This window comes from Haliotis cracherodii, unplaced genomic scaffold (assembly GCF_022045235.1).
Source record: "Haliotis cracherodii isolate W230 unplaced genomic scaffold, xgHalCrac1.p SCAF_9, whole genome shotgun sequence".
In the NCBI taxonomy this organism is placed as follows: domain Eukaryota; kingdom Metazoa; phylum Mollusca; class Gastropoda; order Lepetellida; family Haliotidae; genus Haliotis; species Haliotis cracherodii.
The window spans coordinates 49029909-49053901 of NW_027266343.1; the positions used below are offsets into that span (position 1 = coordinate 49029909).

The window sequence follows — 23993 nt, forward strand, 5'->3', positions numbered from 1 at the left end:
GGGTTCTGGATGCAAGGTAAGACAGACTAAAATTAGACGTGTAGCTTTGCTCGGGGAAGTCGAAATCCACAGCGAGAGAAGATAATGACTTGCTGGAAGGAATTTGTAACTGACAAACCCTCCTGTCGGTAAAACGATTTCATTGGCTTACTGCCCATTCGGCAAACATCGGTACATTCCGACAGGTATTTACTGAGTTGCAGACGACAGATTATCATTACGGTGAGAGGAGCCAGTACGTCCACCCGAACGTCGTTTGTCAGCTTGTGTTGTCCGTGTTGTCCCTGTCGCCATGGCCCAGATCGAAGGAGAATTTGGCCCTCAAGGGGATTTTGCATCCCTCGGGCTGGCTGTACAGTCTCATAAAGAAAATGAGTTTACGGTGAAAACAAATGTATGTGAAATCAAGTTCAAATCAACCAAGCCTGTGAAGTTTACTCAAAAGATGGTCAACGTCAAAGACGAGGAGGACGACCTGTCCTCATACGTCTTCAGCCAAAAGTACGACGATTGTATGCACTTTTGCATCAATTTTCCCGAGTCGGGAAGCTACAAATTCCAACTGTTTGCTCTCCCCGGAGACACCAAGGAGACCTCTTTGCCCAACGTCTTCAACTACAAGATCAAAGTCGAAGGCGCGTGCCACGCCGTCCACGCCTTCCCCAAGCAGTATGCGCAATGGAAAGATGGCTGCTCTCTCGTAGAACCAACGGTCCTCAACTCCAATTGCTCACTGACGTCGGTCAAGTTCAAGGTCAACATCCCCAATGCCAAGGCCGCCGCCATCGTAATTAATGGATCAGATTGGAAGCATTTGGATAAAGCCGGCTGTTGCTTTACAGGAACATATGACCTTCACAAGCTGAGAAATTCTGGTGCCAAGGTCACCCTGAACGCCAACTTCGATGAAGGGTCAGGGTCGTATCCTACCCTCCTGGAGTACAAGATTTAAACTGTTCATCTTTGTCATAACCTCTTCATAAGGACGTATCACAAGATGCTTCTGACTGGAATTGCTATCATACTGTTTATACTGTTTACATGACTGTCCATGTGTTTCTCTTGTATCGATACTTATTGGATGGCGTACTCTCAGATAGATCGGATTTTACCAGCAGGTAATACCTTCAGCTTAAATGTTATATCTGTTAATACTACTTAAAGGGGTGTTGAACAGGGACTTACAGGGAGGGCCACATAACTGAAAGTATCTTGGCTGTGGATTTAGTTTTTACACATGGCGTCAATCCTGCAACGTATGTTTGCCATGGCGTTAAAGGGACCTGCTTCATTGATAACGTAACAAGGCTTTGACATGAATGCCCTGTTCCACAATCGATCCTTAGCGCTACGGCAATCGCAAGACAATGTTAAAATGTGGGCGTTTCGATCACCACTGCTAAGATTGCTTCGTGTAACAAGGCCCTGCCCGTTTTTAAAGTTCGTCTGGTCGAAGCTTGCCTCTGTTCCCTTGCACTACTGAATTTATGTTCTTGTTTCATCAGTGAAGAAAGCTGCGTGGAACATAATGTCAGCATAAGTTCCCTATTATGTCTCCATATTGTCTTGTCAGTGTGTAAAAAACATTATCACTTTGCAAACATATAGGAAGTGACGTGCAATGTATCGGTGGGTTACAATTCATTCAATGGTTGTTCCATACTTTCTTTAAATTACAGAAGAACCATTGTGACATTACAGTCAAGCATATCGTATATCGTGCCTATATTATGCCTATATTGTTCTGGTTCTGGTGGGGCGGTCGGGTAGCCTAGTGGTTAAAGCGTTCGTTCGTCACGTCGAAGACATGGGTACAATGTGTGAAGCCCATTTCTTGTGTCCCCCGCCGTGATATTGCTGGAATATTGCTAAAAACGGCGTAAAACCTCACTCACCCACTCTGGTTCTGGTACTATGTGCACCTGCATGCATGTTCGCTAGGAGGTCAGTGAGTTGGTAAGACCGACAGAGAAGACGTAAGGAATTTGCTGACGTTTGGTCAATAGGAAATCTCGTCAATATGATTAACAAAATTGTCAGGAATTGCAGCAATAATGTGTAAATAATAGTTTATAAGGTCCCTGTACTACTTTATACAGAGATTTGACTGTTTATTGCATCTGAAAATGCCGTTAATGATGCAAGATCGTTTGATGTTTGAAACTACGCCACCTTGAGAAAATACTTCAATACTAGAGAGAACAGTTTGCACAGACTACAATTTGTGCGTTTTTTGTGTTCAGTATTTGAGATGATATCCGATATACCATTATCTGGATGGGGATATATACTCTTGTCATATTTGATCAGGAAGCAATTCCTTATTGGTGGTGATATACTGTATATCACATGTCGTATGTAGTAATATCCCGTTCGTCGCCTTTTACGACAAGCATAGTCAACCTAGACGGCAAGCATGGGTTGCTGAAGACCTATTCCACCCGGATCCTTTACATCTTTCAAAAGCATAGGATAACTATCATGGCACAGGGATAGTTTTGTCGAAAGTGTAGTTTATCTTATTTGTGTTGTGACTATTGTATGTCTATATTATACATATAATAGAAAGATACCACAACTCTGATCCGCCTTGATGTCCAAAGGTTGTGCTAGTCAGTATAGAGTGGCATTTAGTGTTTCATAAACTAACGAAATATAGACTAAGGGCAAGGTGGGTTGCTGTGTGTGTGCGTGCGCGCGTTTGTGTGTGCGTGTGTGGCCGTGGCTGTGTGTGCGCGTGTGGTTGTGTGTACGTGTGCACGCGTGAGTGTGTGACTGTGACTGTGTGTACGTATGCGCGCGCATGTTTGTATGGCTGTGTGTGCGTACGTGTATGTTGTGCACGTGCGCGCGCTCATGTGTGTGGAGGGGTCAACACGTGGTATGTCAGCTATGGGGCGGTAAGTGAGATGCGGGCAGAATACAGCTGTCCCTCGGTTGTAAATATAAACAGGTGCGTGGTTTGGATAATCATAATTGCAAAATATATGTGATATGTGTTCTTGATGCCCCGTATAAACCCTTTAAGTCGTCTTAAATCACACAGACAGTATGATTACGACACTGTACTCGCAATGATAAAGATCATGTTCAAAGTAAACATGAATATTTTTGTTTAAAAAAAATATTAACAGATTAAATAAAATTCACTCAGTACAAGCCAACAGCAAAAACTGTTTTATAAGAATAGAGTACAATCCATTAGATTTACGCCGAGTAAAATCCTTTGTAACCAGCAACACACGATCGGGCCCTGCAGCGAAGAATGTTAAACCTGTAATAGTTTTTAGAACGGGTTAAATATACACGACGACTTTGTTGACACAATTTACCATAAGTAAATGAGTTTTTCCGCAGTCAACAATTACTGGGGTATCCCGCCGCCCATACCTACCGCCCGTTTCCTGTTGCCTACGTGTAAAGCAGTGTAATTAGTTGCGAGGACGATACCTCGCAACCTGGCGTTGTTTCAACGTCCCGGACTTTCTGCATTCCGCATTGCAAGTTTTCCCATTCCAAACCCCGCGAAGTAGTGCAGAACGAATGTTCGTACATATGCACGTGTTGCTATATATGGCCAGTCTACATCTTTTTACTCTTTATCGAAAGTCGGCTACCACGATAAAGAGGCTGGCATTCTCGAAGCTATATCATAAACATCTTTCAAAAATGTCTTCTTCTTTTTTAAAAACATATACTACTTTCAATAAATGTAATGATTCACGTCGTAAATTTGAAGGTAATATTGAATCCCCGAGGGCATCAAATTAATCTAATCCGAACGCAGATTCTTAAGAATGTTTCGTGCTTATCTCCCCCTTTTTAATTGATGGCACTTATCGCCATAGGTGGCGCACGTATCTGACTGCTGTCAGGTACATCTGAATAGATGGTGTTGATGACAGTTCGCCAGCTGTCTGACATCACAGATGTAAAGTTGTAAGATATCCAAATACCGACTGAGCCTGTTAAGCAAAAACATTGAAATTCCACGATACCTAACATGTGTATGTATCCTTCATGTGCTTGCTGGACTATTGCGGGACAGCGGGGTAGCCTAGTGGTTGAAGCGTTCGCTCGTCACCCCGTAGACCCGGGTTCGCTTCCCCACGGGGGTAATGCTATATTGGTGGCCGAGTGGTGAAAGCGTCCGCTCACCACTCTGAATTTCCTGGTTTTCAATCCGAGACCAATTCTCTATTGCTCTATTATTGCAAAATTGAAATCACTTCCCAAGGTTATTGTGAAATATTTAGTGAGGGAAGTCTTCGTGTACCGGAGACCACGACATGACCAGCACTGTCCATCGTTGTTTTCGTTGCACAGCCATTCCGTTCTGAAACAAGAAAATCGTATGTTGTGTTCTTTAAACGTTCATTTTATAGTCTGTTTAGTCAAGTTTATTATACATTAACAAGCCCTTCCTCGATCAAAACAAACATTGAGGCTCAGTCAAACAGCTATAACAATGTATGTCTAAGTTCCTCTTTAACAATATGTGCAATTTGATTGGCTGACGGATGTCTGGTATCTAAGGTATTACCCCCAGTAGAGAAGTGAGTCATCTTCCCGGAGTGAAATATTCCTTACATCTGCTGCCATAGATCGTTAGATTTGGAGAAATTATCCAGAATTCCTTGTTGCGAAGGCGAAACTTGAAGTTCCTTATCAGCTTGAGAGTTACTGTGTAACCACGCACATCTTCAGTGCTGCACTACAGGGATTGGGTCGGGATGATGTTGGTCGACATTGGAAGGTTGTGACTTGTACAATGTACAATGCTAGAATACAAATGGTACGCTTGAGCTGGAGAGCCGATTGTATGTTGTGCTTTAGTAACCTTTAATACCCGACAAACGATTGTCTATAAAGCGGTAATCTAGAGCTCGAGAGGAGATTGTGTAATGTACAATAGTAATCTCATGTTTGAGAACCGATTGTGTAATGTACAATGGAAACCTACTGTTTGAGAAGCGATTGGGTAAAGTACAATAGTAATCTCCTGTTTGAGAACCGATTGTGTAAAGTACAATGGAAACCTACTGTTTGAGAACCGATTGTGTAAAGTACAATAATAACCTACTGTTTGAGAACCGATTGTGTAAAGTACAATAGTAATCTCCTGTTTGAGAACCGATTGTGTAAAGTACAATAGTAATCTCCTGTTTGAGAACCGATTGTGTAAAGTACAATAGTAACCTACTGTTTGAGAACCGATTGTGTAATGTACAATAGTAATCTCCTGTTTGAGAAGCGATTGTGTAAAGTACAATGGAAACCTACTGTTTGAGAACCGATTGTGTAAAGTACAATAGTAACCTCCTGTTTGAGAACCGATTGTGTAAAGTACAATGGAAACCTACTGTTTGAGAGGAGATTGTGTAAAGTACAATAGTAACCTCCTGTTTGAGAACCGATTGTGTAAAGTACAATGGAAACCTACTGTTTGAGAACCGATTGTGTAACGTACAATGGAAACCTACTGTTTGAGAAGCGATTGTGTAAAGTACAATAGTAACCTACTGTTTGAGAATCGATTGTGTAAAGTACAATAGTAATCTCCTGTTTGAGAAGCGATTGTGTAAAGTACAATAGTAACCTCCTGTTTGAGAAGCGATTGTGTAAAGTACAATAGTAACCTACTGTTTGAGAAGCGATTGTGTAAAGTACAATGGAAACCTACTGTTTGAGAAGCGATTGTGTAAAGTACAATAGTAACCTACTGTTTGAGAATCGATTGTGTAAAGTACAATAGTAACCTACTGTTTGAGAACCAATTGTGTAAAGTACAATGGAAACCTACTGTTTGAGAAGCGATTGTGTAAAGTACAATAGTAACCTACTGTTTGAGAATCGATTGTGTAAAGTACAATAGTAACCTACTGTTTGAGAACCGATTGTGTAAAGTACAATGGAAACCTACTGTTTGAGAAGCGATTGTGTAAAGTACAATAGTAACCTCCGGTTTGAGAAGCGATTGTGTAAAGTACAATAGTAACCTACTGTTTGAGAACCAATTGTGTAAAGTACAATGGAAACCTACTGTTTGAGAGGAGATTGTGTAAAGTACAATAGTAACCTACTGTTTGAGAACCAATTGTGTAAAGTACAATGGAAACCTACTGTTTGAGAAGCGATTGTGTAAAGTACAATGGAAACCTACTGTTTGAGAAGAGATTGTGTAAAGTACAATGGAAACCTACTGTTTGAGAAGCGATTGTGTAAAGTACAATAGTAACCTACTGTTTGAGAACCAATTGTGTAAAGTACAATGGAAACCTACTGTTTGAGAAGCGATTGTGTAAAGTACAATGGAAACCTACTGTTTGAGAAGCGATTGTGTAAAGTACAATGGAAACCTACTGTTTGAGAAGCGATTGTGTAAAGTACAATAGTAACCTACTGTTTGAGAACAGATTGTGTAAAGTACAATAGTAACCTACTGTTTGAGAACCAGTTGTGTAAAGTACAATGAAAACCTACTGTTTGAGAAGCGATTGTGTAAAGTACAATGGAAACCTACTGTTTGAGAGGAGATTGTGTAAAGTACAATAGTAACCTACTGTTTGAGAAGCGATTGTGTAAAGTACAATGGAAACCTACTGTTTGAGAAGCGATTGTGTAAAGTACAATGGTAACCTACTGTTTGAGAACCGATTGTGTAAAGTACAATGGAAACCTACTGTTTGAGAACCAATTGTGTAAAGTACAATGAAAACCTACTGTTTGAGAAGCGATTGTGTAAAGTACAATAGTAACCTACTGTTTGAGAAGCGATTGTGTAAAGTACAATAGTAACCTACTGTTTGAGAAGCGATTGTGTAAAGTACAATAGTAATCTCCTGTTTGGGAACCGATTGTGTAAAGTACAATGAAAACCTACTGTTTGAGAAGCGATTGTGTAAAGGACAATGGAAACCTACTGTTTGAGAAGCGATTGTGAAGTATATATTGGTAACCTGTTGTTTAACAATCGATTGAATAGAATACAATAATAACCGACATCTCTGTGTTATATAGTACGATAGTAACCTGTAGAGCCCATAGTCTATATAGTACGACGGTAACCAATATCTGGAAACACAATTGTGTAGAATACGATAGTAACCTGTAATTTTGGAGGCGATTTGGAGGCGGTTGTGTGGAGTTCAGTGGTAACTTATAGTTCGAGAGGCGGTTGCGTGGAGTACAATGGTAGCCTATAGTTCGAGAGGCGGTTGCGTGGAGTACAATGGTAACCTATAGTTCGAGAGGCGGTTGTGTGGAGTACAATGGTAACTTATAGTTCGAGAGGCGCTTGTGTGGAGTACAATGGTAACTTATAGTTCGAGAGGCGGTTGTGTGGAGTACAATGGTAGACTATAGTTCGAGAGGCGGTTGTGTGGAGTTCAGTGGTAACTTATAGTTCGGGAGGCGGTTGCGTGGAGTACAATGGTAACTTATAGTTCGAGAGGCGGTTGCGTGGAGTACAATGGTAACTTATAGTTCGAGAGGCGGTTGAGTGGAGTACAATGGTAACTTATAGTTCAAGAGGCGGTTGCGTGGAGTACAATGGTAACTTATAGTTCGAGAGGCGGTTGTGTGGAGTACAATGGTAGCCTATAGTTCGAGAGGCGGTTGTGTGGAGTACAATGGTAGCCTATAGTTCGAGAGGCGGTTGTGTGGAGTACAATGGTAGCCTATAGTTCGAGAGGCGGTTGTGTGGAGTACAATGGTAACTTATAGTTCGAGAGGCGGTTGCGTGGAGTACAATGGTAAGTTATAGTTCGAGAGGCGCTTGTGTGGAGTACAATGGTAACTTATAGTTCGAGAGGCGGTTGTGTGGAGTACAATGGTAGCCTATAGTTCGAGAGGCGGTTGTGTGGAGTACAATGGTAGCCTATAGTTCGAGAGGCGGTTGCGTGGAGTACAATGGTAGCCTATAGTTCGAGAGGCGGTTGTTTGGAGTACAATGGTAGACTATAGTTCGAGAGGCGGTTGTGTGGAGTTCAGTGGTAACCTATAGTTCGAGAGGCGGTTGTGTGGAGTACAGTGGTAACCTATAGTTCGAGAGGCGGTTGTGTGGAGTACAATGGTAACTTATAGTGCGAGAGACGGTTGTGTGGAGAACAGTGGTGACTTATAGTTCGAGAGGCGGTTGTGTGGAGTACAGTGGTAACCTATAGTTCGGGAAACGATTTTTTAGAATAACGTGGTAACCTATAGCTCGAAAGGCGATAGTGTAGACATAGTTTGGTAATCTTGCTCCTTTGTTCAATTGTGTAGACAGCAGTGGCAATCTACGGCAGTCTGGACTGATCTAGAGTGCGTGTTCTCGCTGTTTATGCAACTATTTCCCAGGAATCCTAGGTTCTCGCTGTTTATGCAACTACTTCCCACCTCACTTCCTCCTTTTTAACATTCAAGCTGCTATAGCAATTGTCGCTTCCCAAAATAAACAGACCGCAATATCACCGCGACTGGAGGCACTGAACATATACAGCACAGTGTCTCGCAGCTGTAAATGAACATTCTACCTTTTTTCACCTGTCGTCTGGCCGAATAAGGTGTTTTCCCTGCAACCATACTTTCTGAACAGAACGGGGGGTATTAATGCCCATTTTGTCATACAAACGAAGTCCTACAAATGTCAAGCTCTCTATTCTTGCTGTAGAGTTTGTGCCTTGATGTTAAAGATAAAATAATCACGGGATCGAACCATAATCGAAACATATAATATCGATTCCAACGAGAGGAATTTCCATTTATTTGCGGAATTTCCCCCCGCATTTCTTAAAGGCAGGTCTATTGGAACGTCTGGTTAACGGTTCATTACCTGTAGGAGAGGGGCTGGCTCCGTGGGGTCGGCCAGTGGGTGCTCGGCTCAGGAGCAGCGCGTGTTTTTTCACATTCTCAGATAACGTTCTACTTTGACTCAATGAAATGTTTTTTTGTCTCCTAAATGTGCTGAGATGTAATCTATGCTTTATTTCGGTCGCTCCTCCTCGAGGAGTTTATTGTACAAATAGCCCTAGTGGATAACGCGAGAACCATTACATAGGAAAATATACCGACACAGCTACCGGTTTAGTGCTCTCCCCGTCGATGGAATTTTAAGCATGTGTCATATTTTTATATTCCATTTTGTTAACCTTCAAAGGAGAACGCATGGAGTAACCCATCTTGCCTTTGATGTATGGGTATGGAGATAAGTGGGCGTGGCAATATTGCACAGTGTTTCCATATGTTTTAAAATATCAGTCTAGGGGTGTGGCATTGGCCTCAGTACGTACTTTCTCAGTGAATAGCTACAAGATGTGTATTGCACAAATGCGCAGCCTGTTTGTATTAATCTTTTTTTATAAATTTTCTGAGTATCGCGTCTCGCGACTAAACAATTCGTTGAATGAAATTATTTCATAGCTTCACTAGTAGCGTTCGTGTGTGGGGAGAGTTCGTTATGAGTTCGTGCTGGGGTAGCGATATTCAGTGAAAGGAGCATTATCGAGTAAGGTATGGATTGTGTGTGTGTGTGTGTGTGTGTGTGTGTGTGTGTGTGTGTGTGTGTGTGTGTGTGTGTGTGTGTGTGTCGTTTTCGAGATGGGTCCTGTTTTCGATTCGTGGTAGCGTTCGTGTCGGGTAGCGTTATCGAGTGGGGGTAGCAGTCACATGACTGTAGCGTTACCGAGTGATGGTTGCAAGTTTTGCCACAAGGATGTACTGAAAGAAAAGTCCCTGGATGTCGAGTAACTCTACCTGGGCAAGTCTAGATGTGTGGACAGTACTTCAGTCTCTTATAGGGACAACTTGTTCATATTATTTACATAATCTAGAATTTAGGATTTAAGCTAATAGTTTTTGCCTTAGAGACTTGTGCATGTCTAGGTGGTTGGTTCATGTGAGGTTATCGAGTAAAGGTAACGTACCTGTGGGCGTGGCGATATCGAGTGGGAGTAGCGTTCGTCGGGGGTTAAAGATGGGTAGCCTTATCGATTTGGGGTAGTCGGGGATGGGTTACCGCTGAAATAGGGGTAGCGTTATCGATTTGGAGTAGTTGGGGGTGGGTTAACGCTGAAATAGGGGTAGCGTTATCAATTTGGGGTAGTTGGTGATGGGTTAACGCTAAGATAGGGGTAGCGTTTTCAATTTTGGGTAGTTGGTGATGGGTTAACGCTAAGATAAGGGTAGCGTTATCGATTTGGGGTAGTTGATGATGGGTTAACGCTAAGAGGGGTAGCGTTATCGATTTGGGGTAGTTGATGATGGCTTAACGCTGAAATAGGGGTAGCGTTATCGATTTGGGGTAGTGGGTGATGGGTTAATGCTGAAATAGGGGTAGCGTTATCGATTTGGGGTAGTTGATGATGGGTTAACGCAAAGATAGGGGAAGCGTTATCGATTTGGGGTAGTTGATGATGGGTTAACGCTGAAATAGGGGTAGCGTTATCGAATTGGGGTAGTTGGTGATGGGTTAAAGCTGAGATAGGGGTAGCGTTATCGATTTGGGGTAGTTGGTGATGGGTCAACGCTGATATTTGGGTAGCGTTATCGATTTGAGGTAGCGTTCGTGAATTTGGGAATTAAACGCTTATGGGGTGTAGCGTTACGCAGTGGGCGTCTATCAGATGTCGACTGCCTCGCCATCATCACCTGCACAAACATGCCGCAACACACGGAGCGGTAAGACATGATGGCGTCCATACCTTGGTATTTATGGGTAATTGAGAGGATAAACAGGGTTAAGTATTCGTAAAACAGTCTTTCCAATGGCGTCTGAGAAACACCAACTCGGGCCCAGTCATGGCGACCTCGTACGATACAAACCTGCAAACCCCCCACGCCATCATGGGGGTTGTGTTCAAAGCTGTGTGTGCGGGTTGGCCAATTCAACACAGATATGGAAGATACATTTGGCATTTCGCATATTCAACATCTAAGTATCGTCTCCATCTGTAAATCAGCTCCGCGTGAGCAGTTCAAGATGAAGAGGCAGGGACTCCAACGTCATTAATGAGAATCCGACGGCGTTGATGTACACAGTAACACCTGTACAAGACCTTGCCATTCCAGTAGCCTCCCCTGTATAGGACAAAGCCATTCTAGTAGCCTCCCCTGTATAGGTGATTGCCATTCCAATAGCCTCACCTGCATGTGCCTTCATCATTGAAGATATTTTACAGTGGAACCTGGTTAATACAGACACACCGCATTCTGGAGGAAAACTACATCATTATTCGTTAATCCGGACATTTGTTAATCAATAGGGGCTATGAGGTAGCCTAGTGGTTAACGCGTTCGCTCGTCACGACGAGGACCCGGGTTCGATTCCCCACATGGGTATAAAGTGTGCCCCGCGTGATATTGCTGATATATTGCTAATAACGACGTAAAACCATACCCACTCACTCAAACACTGTTAATCCACAAGCACGCATACAGCCGTGATATGTTAATTTGTCGATTCTTGATGAATAATCGTGTAATTCTACAGGAAATGTAGAACCAAATGAGTTATAGTGTTGAAATAGGTTCGCAGTTTACCGATCACCTATAAATCTTCCGAATATATAGTTGTTTAGTAATTGTTTGGACTTGGAAGTGTGCACACCCATGCGCCATTCCCCACCGCCTTGTTCCGATCTGGACATTTTCACCGGGAACTATACTTTCCTATAAACATTCTCCGTAAAACAGTCATAGTCATGTCCTCGTCTTGTCGTCAAGCACATTACATTAAGATACAGAACTTGTAAAGAAATATCGTCCTCGTCTTCTCGTCAAGCACATTACATTAAAATACAGAATTTGTAAAAAAATATCGCTGGGATCGTCGGGGAAAGATTCCACCTTCAAATTCACTAATTAGAAACTAGTAGTTCCTTATGCTACTTAATTACTACTTATATTATCAGGTTAGGTGAGGTGAGGTGAAATGGGGGCTATGTCGTGTTCAGCTATTAAGATTGTTGCACTTTTACAGCGACACACGTGTTGCTGCTTATACTGATGCCTGAGAGCCCACTGAGATACCATGCCGCAGTTTAACATGGACACCCCACTCAGACACAGTATATGACTCCGAGCCGACCATGCAGTCTTTATTTTAGCCCCTTAATGACGAGCGCCAGGCAGGGTAACAAAAAGTACCATTGTTTAACCACCTTTTGTATGATTCGGCTGGGGATCGAACCCCCGGCCTTCGCCTATATTATCGACCACCCAGTGGTGTGAAGCTAAAGTGGATCTTGCCACAGTTTGAGATAGACACCTGCTCTGAATTTCGTTCTTCACATCGTTGAAAACTGTCTTAACAATATTTCAGAACAAATTTATTGTAGGTGACCCCAACTGCAAATTGACTAACAAAGCTAATACATTCCAGCAATATCACGGCGGGGGACGCCAGAAATGGGCATTACACATTGTAACCATGTCGGGAATCGATCTCAACTCTTCGGCTTGACAAGCGAACGCTTTAACCGCTAGGTTACCGCACCTCGCCATTAAATGACTAATTTTCCCACTAGGATAGCCAATAGTAGTGTTAGATGGCGTGTTCCCTGGATATTCCGGGTTAGAATAGGTCCTCAGGACACCGGTCTATAGAGCGATTGTCGCGCTAAGGTGATCGCAACTCACATACTTTACCAGCGACTTACGGCTGTCGTAGCGCTTCGCTCGCTTTGTGTGACACGGGGCCCAGCTTGTCCTAATGACTTCTGTGTCCACTAGGACAACCAATAGTAGTTTTAGATAGCATGCCCCATGGGTATTCGTGGTTAGAATAGGTCCCCGGGATACTTGACAGCTGCGTCCACTTGGACAACCAATAGTAGTTTACGATAGCATGTCCCATGAGTATTCCTGGTTAGAATAGGTCCCCGGGATACTTGACTACTGTGTCCACGAGGAGAACCAATCGTAGTTTACGATAGCATGTCCCATTAGTATTCCTGGTTAGAATAGGTCCCCGGGATACTTGACTACTGTATCCACAAGGACAACCAATAGTAGTTTACGATAGCATGTCCCATGAGTATTCCTGGTTAGAAAAGGTCCCCGGGATACTTGACTACTGTGTCCACAAGGACAACCAATAGTAGTTTACGATAGCATGTCCCATTAGTATTCCTGGTTAGAAAAGGTCCCCGGGATACTTGACTACTGTGTCCACAAGGACAACCAATAGTAATTTACGATAGCATATTTACGATGTGTTGCATCATATTTTGCTTCTTTCGTATATAGGTTTTTTTAAACGACATTGTGTGTGCGTGCGCGTGTGTGTTGTCATACGATTTAGCTTCAATATTTCCTTGCGTTTATGGAGGTATTCTTAAACGCGGTGTGCACACTCAAATCCCCTGCCCGGTTTTCACGTGAACACACAAATATTGAAAACAGTTCTTAAATTGCCAGTAATTACGTGACCTTTGTATGTCTAATCAAACAATTTCGCATAAATGCACAAAATATTGATGTCAATTCTTATTACTTCCTTATTCCTGGAATTGGAATTTGTCGATGCCATAGATCAACCTGTATCGTAACTCAAAGTACACATTTCTTGTTTCAGATCTTCAGTTCTCGGCTGTAGTTTCTCCCCTGCGCTGTGTGGCTCTACTCACCATTCTGTTCACTCCCATTTCTCAGGCGGAAGGATCTCAAAAAGAACTATTTATTTAGCATAACACAATAAATAGTCAATCGACAAGTGCCCAGCTCTTTGGGCAGAAAAACACCGACATTTAGAGGCTAAGTTGTTTCCCATGCTGCACCTCGGGATGGATTACGCCGGTGTGGTGGACTGTTTTTGTGGAGGATCCGAAATTAGACTCTTATCATCCGTGGTTAATGCTGACGTCATACCTTTGTTTTCTTTCGGGTATAATGTCTTGTGTCTATTTCTGGCATGTTTGGATATTAATGTTGTAATTAATTACCAAATACTCCAACTTCCTTTTCTATTTCAAAGAGCTTCATGTATTATTTGTTTTTATTATATCAATAAAGTTTCAAAATTACGTGTTTCCGTGTGGTTGACATTTAACCGAAAGGTAGCTTATCATAGTCTGGGCTGATTACAGGATCCTGGGAACTAATATATGACCCGGAAGTGTATGTAGCAGGGTCATTCATCAGGTATAAGAAACACCAAACCACTGGACGAACCACTATATTGAATTCCTATTGTATTACTAAGAAGATTTATCTAAATGTTGTGTTTTGCCACACAATCGAACTATATAACGGCGACCTGTAATTTACCGAGAATGGACCAGACAAACCAGTGATTGATATTATAAGAAACGTCCCTTGCTATCGGGGCACGATGACAAGCTATAAACCTGACATCTCTTACTGGGGACATATTCTAACCCGGAATACCCACACAACTCACTCACTCACTCACTCAAACCCAACCACCCTACCACCCACTCACTCACTCACTCACTCCATCACTCGCCCACCCATCATAACATTGGCTGGTAGATCTATGCTGACGGATACGTCCTCACTGTCGGTACTTGTCATTTATTAGTGGTATGTCTGACTGCGTTCTCCGAGCCGTCTATCCCATCATCTCAAACACACATTACAAGTGAGTAGAAGTAGGTACGATATATCAGCTCTCTCCGTGATTACTTTACACCCCTCGAATCACATGCTAATTACCAGCATATAAAACTGCCATTATGGGGGCCTGGTTACGATCGTGACGGAGATAGACATAAAGATGGAACGGTGACTACATGTCAGTGGAATGTTCATATCATCCAAGTAAACATTGACCTTATCTATATATATAAACACGATCGCTGAGAAGACGTAACATTTACTTGAAGTGGCTTTATGAAAGACTGTACGACTGTGGGAGTGAGTATTGTCTAACGCCGCAGCACGGACCTAAATAACCGCTGTTTACAGGGCCCCCCTGACCGCAGTCAGGAACTTCCCCGTTGTTTACCTGAACTGAACGGAACTTTATTTACACCCAGGTCGGTGACTATAGAGGTACAATTCAAGTACTGATTACATGAAATGTATGTATGTATGTATGTATGTATGTGTGTGTGTGTGTGTGTGTGTGTGTGTGTGTGTGTGTGTGTGTGTGTGTGTGTGTGTGTGTGTGTGTGTGTGTGTGTGTGTGTGTGTGTGTGTGTGTGTGGATGGATGGATGGATGGATGGATGGACGTACGTACGTGTGTGTGTGCGCGCGTTCGTGCGTGCGTGCGAGCATCCCTGCGTGTATGTGAGTATGAATGAATAATTTTTATTTCCTCCATTAGTATCGGAGAGTAATTAATCAGTATGTACATGCATGATAACAGATATGCATATAATCAGGCTACAGATAGAGAATAGACGTCAACTACCATGAGCTTATTTCTCTGCTGACTATGCATAAGAAATGAGCTCATGTGTCTAGTGTTATCTCCTCTACAAGATGCGTAATGCCACAAAGTAGTGTCACAACTCTCACTTCACTGTCTGTACAATCTTCTATTCGAAGATATTGGTTAAGGCACAGGAAATCAAACAGTTACCCAAAGAGATTATTTCATTCCTGCACAATACTGTCACAGTTTATTAACTGGTGCAGTACTACATCGCTACATTCTTTTTCACACATCATACATACACCAGTTGTTATAGGTAAAATACCTAGTTTAACTAGGGCACATATTGGCCTGCTACACACATCATACATACACCAGTTGTTATGGGTAAAATACCTAGTTTAACTAGGGCATATATAGGCCTGCTACACACATCATACATATACCAGTTGTTATGGGTAAAATACCTAGTTTAACTAGGGCATATATAGGCCTGCTACACACATCATACATACACCAGTTGTTATGGGTAAAATACCTAGTTTAACTAGGGCATATATTGGCCTGCTACACACATCATACATACACAAATTGTTATGGGTAAAATACCTAGTTTAACTAGGGCATATATTGGCCTGCTACACACATCATACATACACAAATTGTTATGGGTAAAATACCTAGTTTAACTAGGGCATATATTGGCCTGCTACACACATCATACATATACCAGTTGTTATGGGTAAAATACCTAGTTTAACTAGGGCATATACTGGCCTGCTATACACATCATACATACACCAGTTGTTATGGGTAAAATACCTAGTTTAACTAGGGCATATACTGGCCTGCTATACACATCATACATACACCAGTTGTTATGGGTAAAATACCTAGTTTAACTAGGGCATATATAGGCCTGCTACACACATCATACATACACCAGTTGTTATGGGTAAAATACCTAGTTTAACTAGGGCATATATTGGCCTGCTACACACATCATACATACACAAATTGTTATGGGTAAAATACCTAGTTTAACTAGGGCATATATTGGCCTGCTACACACATCATACATATACCAGTTGTTATGGGTAAAATACCTAGTTTAACTAGGGCATATACTGGCCTGCTATACACATCATACATACACCAGTTGTTATGGGTAAAATACCTAGTTTAACTAGGGCATATATAGGCCTGCTACACACATCATACATACACCAGTTGTTATGGGTAAAATACCTAGTTTAACTAGGGCATATATTGGCCTGCTACACACATCATACATACACCAGTTGTTAAAGGTAAAATACCTAGTTTAACTAGGGCATATATAGGCCTGCTACACACATCATACATACACCAGTTGTTATGGGTAAAATACTTAGTTTAACTAGGGCATATATAGGCCTGCTACACACATCATACATACACCAGTTGTTATGGGTAAAATACCTAGTTTAACTAGGGCATATATTGGCCTGCTACACACATCATACATACACAAATTGTTATGGGTAAAATACCTAGTTTAACTAGGGCATATATTGGCCTGCTACACACATCATACATACACAAATTGTTATGGGTAAAATACCTAGTTTAACTAGGGCATATATTGGCCTGCTACACACATCATACATATACCAGTTGTTATGGGTAAAATACCTAGTTTAACTAGGGCATATACTGGCCTGCTATACACATCATACATACACCAGTTGTTATGGGTAAAATACCTAGTTTAACTAGGGCATATATTGGCCTGCTACACACATCATACATACACCAGTTGTTATGGGTAAAATACTTAGTTTAACTAGGGCATATATTGGCCTGCTACACACATCATACATACACCAGTTGTTATGGGTAAAATACCTAGTTTAACTAGGGCATATACAGGCCTGCTACACACATCATACATACACCAGTTGTTATAGGGAAAATACCTAGTTTAACTAGGGCACATATTGGCCTGCTACACACATCATACATACACCAGTTGTTATGGGTAAAATACCTAGTTTAACTAGGGCATATATAGGCCTGCTACACACATCATACATATACCAGTTGTTATGGGTAAAATACCTAGTTTAACTAGGGCATATATAGGCCTGCTACACACATCATACATACACCAGTTGTTATGGGTAAAATACCTAGTTTAACTAGGGCATATATTGGCCTGCTACACACATCATACATACACAAATTGTTATGGGTAAAATACCTAGTTTAACTAGGGCATATATTGGCCTGCTACACACATCATACATACACAAATTGTTATGGGTAAAATACCTAGTTTAACTAGGGCATATATTGGCCTGCTACACACATCATACATATACCAGTTGTTATGGGTAAAATACCTAGTTTAACTAGGGCATATACTGGCCTGCTATACACATCATACATACACCAGTTGTTATGGGTAAAATACCTAGTTTAACTAGGGCATATACTGGCCTGCTATACACATCATACATACACCAGTTGTTATGGGTAAAATACCTAGTTTAACTAGGGCATATATAGGCCTGCTACACACATCATACATACACCAGTTGTTATGGGTAAAATACCTAGTTTAACTAGGGCATATATTGGCCTGCTACACACATCATACATACACAAATTGTTATGGGTAAAATACCTAGTTTAACTAGGGCATATATTGGCCTGCTACACACATCATACATATACCAGTTGTTATGGGTAAAATACCTAGTTTAACTAGGGCATATACTGGCCTGCTATACACATCATACATACACCAGTTGTTATGGGTAAAATACCTAGTTTAACTAGGGCATATATAGGCCTGCTACACACATCATACATACACCAGTTGTTATGGGTAAAATACCTAGTTTAACTAGGGCATATATTGGCCTGCTACACACATCATACATACACCAGTTGTTAAAGGTAAAATACCTAGTTTAACTAGGGCATATATAGGCCTGCTACACACATCATACATACACCAGTTGTTATGGGTAAAATACTTAGTTTAACTAGGGCATATATAGGCCTGCTACACACATCATACATACACCAGTTGTTATGGGTAAAATACCTAGTTTAACTAGGGCATATATTGGCCTGCTACACACATCATACATACACAAATTGTTATGGGTAAAATACCTAGTTTAACTAGGGCATATATTGGCCTGCTACACACATCATACATACACAAATTGTTATGGGTAAAATACCTAGTTTAACTAGGGCATATATTGGCCTGCTACACACATCATACATATACCAGTTGTTATGGGTAAAATACCTAGTTTAACTAGGGCATATACTGGCCTGCTATACACATCATACATACACCAGTTGTTATGGGTAAAATACCTAGTTTAACTAGGGCATATATTGGCCTGCTACACACATCATACATACACCAGTTGTTATGGGTAAAATACTTAGTTTAACTAGGGCATATATTGGCCTGCTACACACATCATACATACACCAGTTGTTATGGGTAAAATACCTAGTTTAACTAGGGCATATACAGGCCTGCTACACACATCATACATACACCAGTTGTTATAGGGAAAATACCTAGTTTAACTAGGGCATATATAGGCCTGCTACACACATCATACATACACCAGTTGTTATGGGTAAAATACTTAGTTTAACGAGGGCATATATAGGCCTGCTACACACATCATACATACACCAGTTGTTATGGGTAAAATACCTAGTTTAACTAGGGCATATACAGGCCTGCTACACACATCATACATATACCAGTTGTTATAGGTAAAATACCTAGTTTAACTAGGGCATATATTGGCCTGCTACACACATCATACATACACCAGTTGTTATAGGTAAAATACCTAGTTTAACTAGGGCATATATTGGCCTGCTACACACATCATACATACACAAATTGTTATGGGTAAAATACCTAGTTTAACTAGGGCATATACTGGCCTGCTATACACATCATACATACACCAGTTGTTATAGGCAAAATACCTAGTTTAACTAGGGCATATATAGGCCTGCTACACACATCATACATACACCTGTTGTTATGGGTAAAATACCTAGTTTAACTAGGGCATATATTGGCCTGCTACACACATCATACATACACCAGTTGTTATAGGCAAAATACCTAGTTTAACTAGGGCATATATAGGCCTGCTACACACATCATACATACACCAGTTGTTATGGGTAAAATACTTAGTTTAACGAGGGCATATATAGGCCTGCTACACACATCATACATACACCAGTTGTTATGGGTAAAATACCTAGTTTAACTAGGGCATATATTGGCCTGCTACACACATCATACATATACCAGTTGTTATGGGTAAAATACCTAGTTTAACTAGGGCATATATTGGCCTGCTACACACATCATACATACACAAATTGTTATGGGTAAAATACCTAGTTTAACTAGGGCATATATAGGCCTGCTACACACATCATACATATACCAGTTGTTATGGGTAAAATACCTAGTTTAACTAGGGCATATATAGGCCTGCTACACACATCATACATACACCAGTTGTTATGGGTAAAATACCTAGTTTAACTAGGGCATATATTGGCCTGCTACACACATCATACCGAACAAGGCTGGAATTTCCAGGCTCGATATCGTAACGCCAGAAGTGGCTATTACGAGTTATGTCCCTTCGGTCTCCTTCCCATGGACCAATCAGATTCCATCTTTCTTATCACTTGCATTTGCTTCAAACGAAATGGCGGCGCCCAGCCAAAATGATCTGATCGCTAATCAATTTCTATATTGTAATAAAAAAGGGTCTTACCCGGCGAAGTGCATCAAATCACGTGAGCACCTTGATTAAAAACATGAAAAGATTTGCAAACTATCTGTCGACGCCCAGTTGGCGGTACACCCTCGTCGGTCCAGACCCCCTCACTATATAAATGCATATACATTTTACCGCTTAAACACGAATTCGAGATAACAATACGTAGTGCTCTCTGGAACCTTGGACTCAACTTTGAATTCTTGCATTGCCGCCTTATCAGTTTTGGGAAGCGCAAATGAGCATTTCTTTTAAGGCTGTGTTCTTAATTCCTCATGTGTGCAATCTTATTGCTATGGATTTATTATATTGTTACTTGATCGCTCTGGCTGTCCTTATCTCGCTATATCGAATGTCCGGATGTATCGAAGTTACACAACGGTCACCATGGTTCGAGATACTGTGGACCGTCTGTTTATTTGGCGGTTCAATTTGACTAGCTTTAACCATATTGCCGAACCTCATTACCCTACCTTGCTCTAATCTACGCCACACTAATAACTCAGTGTTTTTCAAGTCCTCATTCACATAGCTTCATCAACTACACCCAGAAAGCCTCATTATCCACATCAAGATAGTCTCATTAACTTCAGCAAGACCGACCAATTAACTCAGCTGATATAATAAAGTTATCAACAGTGCTGGAGATCTGAAGATCTAGTTGCCGCAAGATCTGTAGATAAGACGACGAGCAGGGTCCATTTGTTGGCTGTAGACGAGAGCATTAGTGGCGCAGCGAATCCTCAATGTTACAAGTTAAGGGTGAGTAGTGAATCCTACATGTTACAATGTAACGGCGTGTTGATGCGCGATGAAAGATGATACGATGCAGGATACGCTTGAAATAAAAATTCTGAATCGGTTTTCAAAAATAGAATTTACGCAGTTTTAGCAATAACAAAATCACAAGCTTACTTGATTGGTTGTAGTTTAACGCCGCATTCAGCAGTGTTCCAGCTATATCAAGGTGCCTTTTAAATGATTGTGTCTTGACCAGACAAACCGGTGATTTATGTAATGAGCACCGTCCGAAGCCGTCGGGGTACGACGGCACGCTATCACCGAGTCTGACCACACAGAAAGTCGCCTCAGACAAGCTTCCATTTCGCCCTATTCCAACTAGGAACCTCCTTCAGCTACAGGGGCGGTCGGGTAGCCTAGTGGTTAAAACGTTCGCTCGTCACGCCGAAGACCCGGGTTCGATTCCCGACATGGGCTCAATGTGTGAAGCCCATTTCTGGTGTCACCCGCCGTGATATTGCTGGAATATTGCTAAAAGCGGCGTAAAACCATACTCACTCACTCACTCCTTCAGCTACATCTCATGGAATAATACTTAATCACAGCTTAACCACTTTAACACAATAACAACAAAAGTAACTTGCGAGGCTCCGTCACTGGTATATAACTGATCCAGCTTTAAAAAGCGTCTTTATTTAACGTATCAGACAATTTGAAAATGCAGTTGATTGATATGTGTGTTTTAATTATACTTTTAATCCGCAGGGCTCACGGGTAGCCCAGTCGTTTGAGGCACCGCAAATTCGCTGTGCAGAGTTGCGTCCCTTGGGTCTCAGGAAACCTGAGATTGTGGGTTCGTATCCTGGTTCGCCCGAATTATGTATCTAGGTTTGTCAGCACCATACCCGTGCTCGTGGGATTCACCAAAAAATGTAAACGTCTGAGACCTGCATCACTTCTGGATTTCCTCCCACATTAATCTGATATAAGTGGATTACTGTTAAAAGCGCCGTTCAACCCAACTCTCTCACTCACTTCCTGATACACGATAATGCTATGAAAACACCGAACTGGATCTAATGAGGTTCGAACTGTCAATTTAACCACACTCACAGATATGGTACAAACCTGTCTTAAATAACATACAAATATGTGACAATAAAAATACATAATAGCAACACAAACCATTGCCATAATCTAAAGAAATGATGTGTATGCATCCCCAGGCAAGGTAACTGACTGTAACAGTTTCCACTCCTTGCCTCGGGTAGATTGTGTTTAGGAATCACTATCAAACACACGCCCAACAGTAAGGGCCCTGGGAGTGTCCCTTTTAATCTCATGGACATAGTTTGTGTTTGGTTAATCGTGGTCTGATTGAACCATAAGCTACGCAGCTACGCACTTCCATGTCCCCTGAGAACCCGAGTCAGAAGGAGAGACGCCTGAAGATCCGGGGTAGAAAAGGTCTTCAGAAACCCACCCTTTCCATAAAAGGAGACTATGCTTGTCGTAAGAGGCGACTAACGGGATCGGGTGGTCATTCTTGCTGACTTGGTTGATGCATGTCATCTCATCCCCAAAGTGTAGATCGATGCTCATGATGGCTATCACTGGGTTGTCTGGTTCAGACACGATTATTTACAGACCGCCGTCATAAAACGAGAATATTGCTGAGTGCAGCGTTACACAAAAAACAACCAAAAAAAATCAAACAAAACAAAGAAGGAGTGTCCCACGTTGGAAGGTGTGTTCCAAGATATTTATTTTTTAAACAAAAACCGTCAAGAATCGGGAGGATGGGGAGGGGTTGCCATGTCATAATATTTGTCCAGTCAGCAGTAAACTGGTCAGAGAGTACACGTTGGCGTCAATTCTGAGATAGGATTCATTTGTAAACAGAACTTGGGTTTCTCTGTGACAGAGATATACATATATATAGATATAGACAGGTGGCCGTGTTATCAGACAAACACCTGGGTCCTGATTGTGTGTGTAGGGAAGTTAGTGAGTGGATTTCTATTTAGGGCGAAGTCAGCAATATTCCAAACTAAGGACCCACTGTATATAAGTACCAGCTGTTATCAAACGCGTTTTATTGTCACAAGTATCATCTTCCCGAGGCAAGAGAGTTAACTGACTTTAAAAGTCCAGTTTCCAGCCTTGCCGAACTAGGCTGGTATTCCTGGGCTCGATCGTAGCGCCGCCAGTGGCTGTTAGGAGTTCTGTCCCTTCTATGCCTCGCCTATGGACCAATCAGATTCCACCTCTCGTATCACTTGCATTTGCTTCAAGCAAAATGCCGGCGCCCAGTCAAGACGAACTGATCGACAATCAAGACCTGTATTGTGATAAAACGGGTTTTACTTCGCAAAGTGCATCAAATCACGTGAGCACCTTGATTAAAAACTTGAAATAATTTGGAAAATATCTGTTAACAACGAGTTGTCGATGCACATGCGTTGCAAATCCTGCAATCGACTGCATGACAGTTTACGAACCGGATTTCGTTTTCGTTGCGCGATTTTGATTGGACTATGCATAGACTCGTTAGTCCAGCCAAAATCTAACTCCATAATACCAGCCTAGTTCGGCAAGGGTGGAAACTGGACTTTGATAGTCAGTTAACTCTCTTGCCTCGGGAAGATGCACAAGTATAGGATGGTCGTGAGGGGTCAACAGTATAGGCGAAGGACACAGATGTACGTGCCACATTTTATTGTGAGGTGAGGCGAAATGGGTTTAACGTTGAGTCTAAGGTTATTGCACTTATGTTCAGTTGCGTCTTATTGGTATGACGTGGCCGGGGATTGAACCGCGGACCTCCCGCCCTCCGGATGGACGCTCTACCACTATAGACCAGGGAGGCGGTCCTTTTAACTGTGCATTTGGGTTCCTTGGCCGTACAAAGACGCACCTGTCCTGGTTTAAATCCCACACTCCCCTGATTATGACGTTGGTTTGTCAACTACTTGTGTTTCTTTTCCAAATGGTAAAGATAAACGACTTGCGTCACTTTGAATTCGTCATTATAAGGGGGATGAGTGAGTGAGTTGGGTTTAACGCTACATTGAAATATTTTCCAGTTATATCACG

The 23993-nt window shown here is 41.8% G+C and overlaps 1 protein-coding gene across 1 annotated transcript; it reads left to right on the top strand.

The window, feature by feature from the left end:
* Positions 1–192: 192 nt before the first annotated feature.
* On the top strand, positions 193–13988 carry LOC139452362 (uncharacterized). Its single transcript, XM_071233817.1, has 2 exons — positions 193–1118; positions 13556–13988. Exon 1 carries the CDS (start codon positions 293–295, stop codon positions 950–952), a length of 660 nt encoding a protein of 219 aa, XP_071089918.1. The 5' UTR covers positions 193–292; the 3' UTR covers positions 953–1118; positions 13556–13988.
* Positions 13989–23993: the final 10005 nt, after the last annotated feature.

Coding starts and splice junctions, on each gene's coding strand:
- LOC139452362 (XM_071233817.1), top strand. CDS start 293: ATGGCCCAGATCGAAGGAGAATTTGGCCCTCAAGGGGATTTTGCATCC.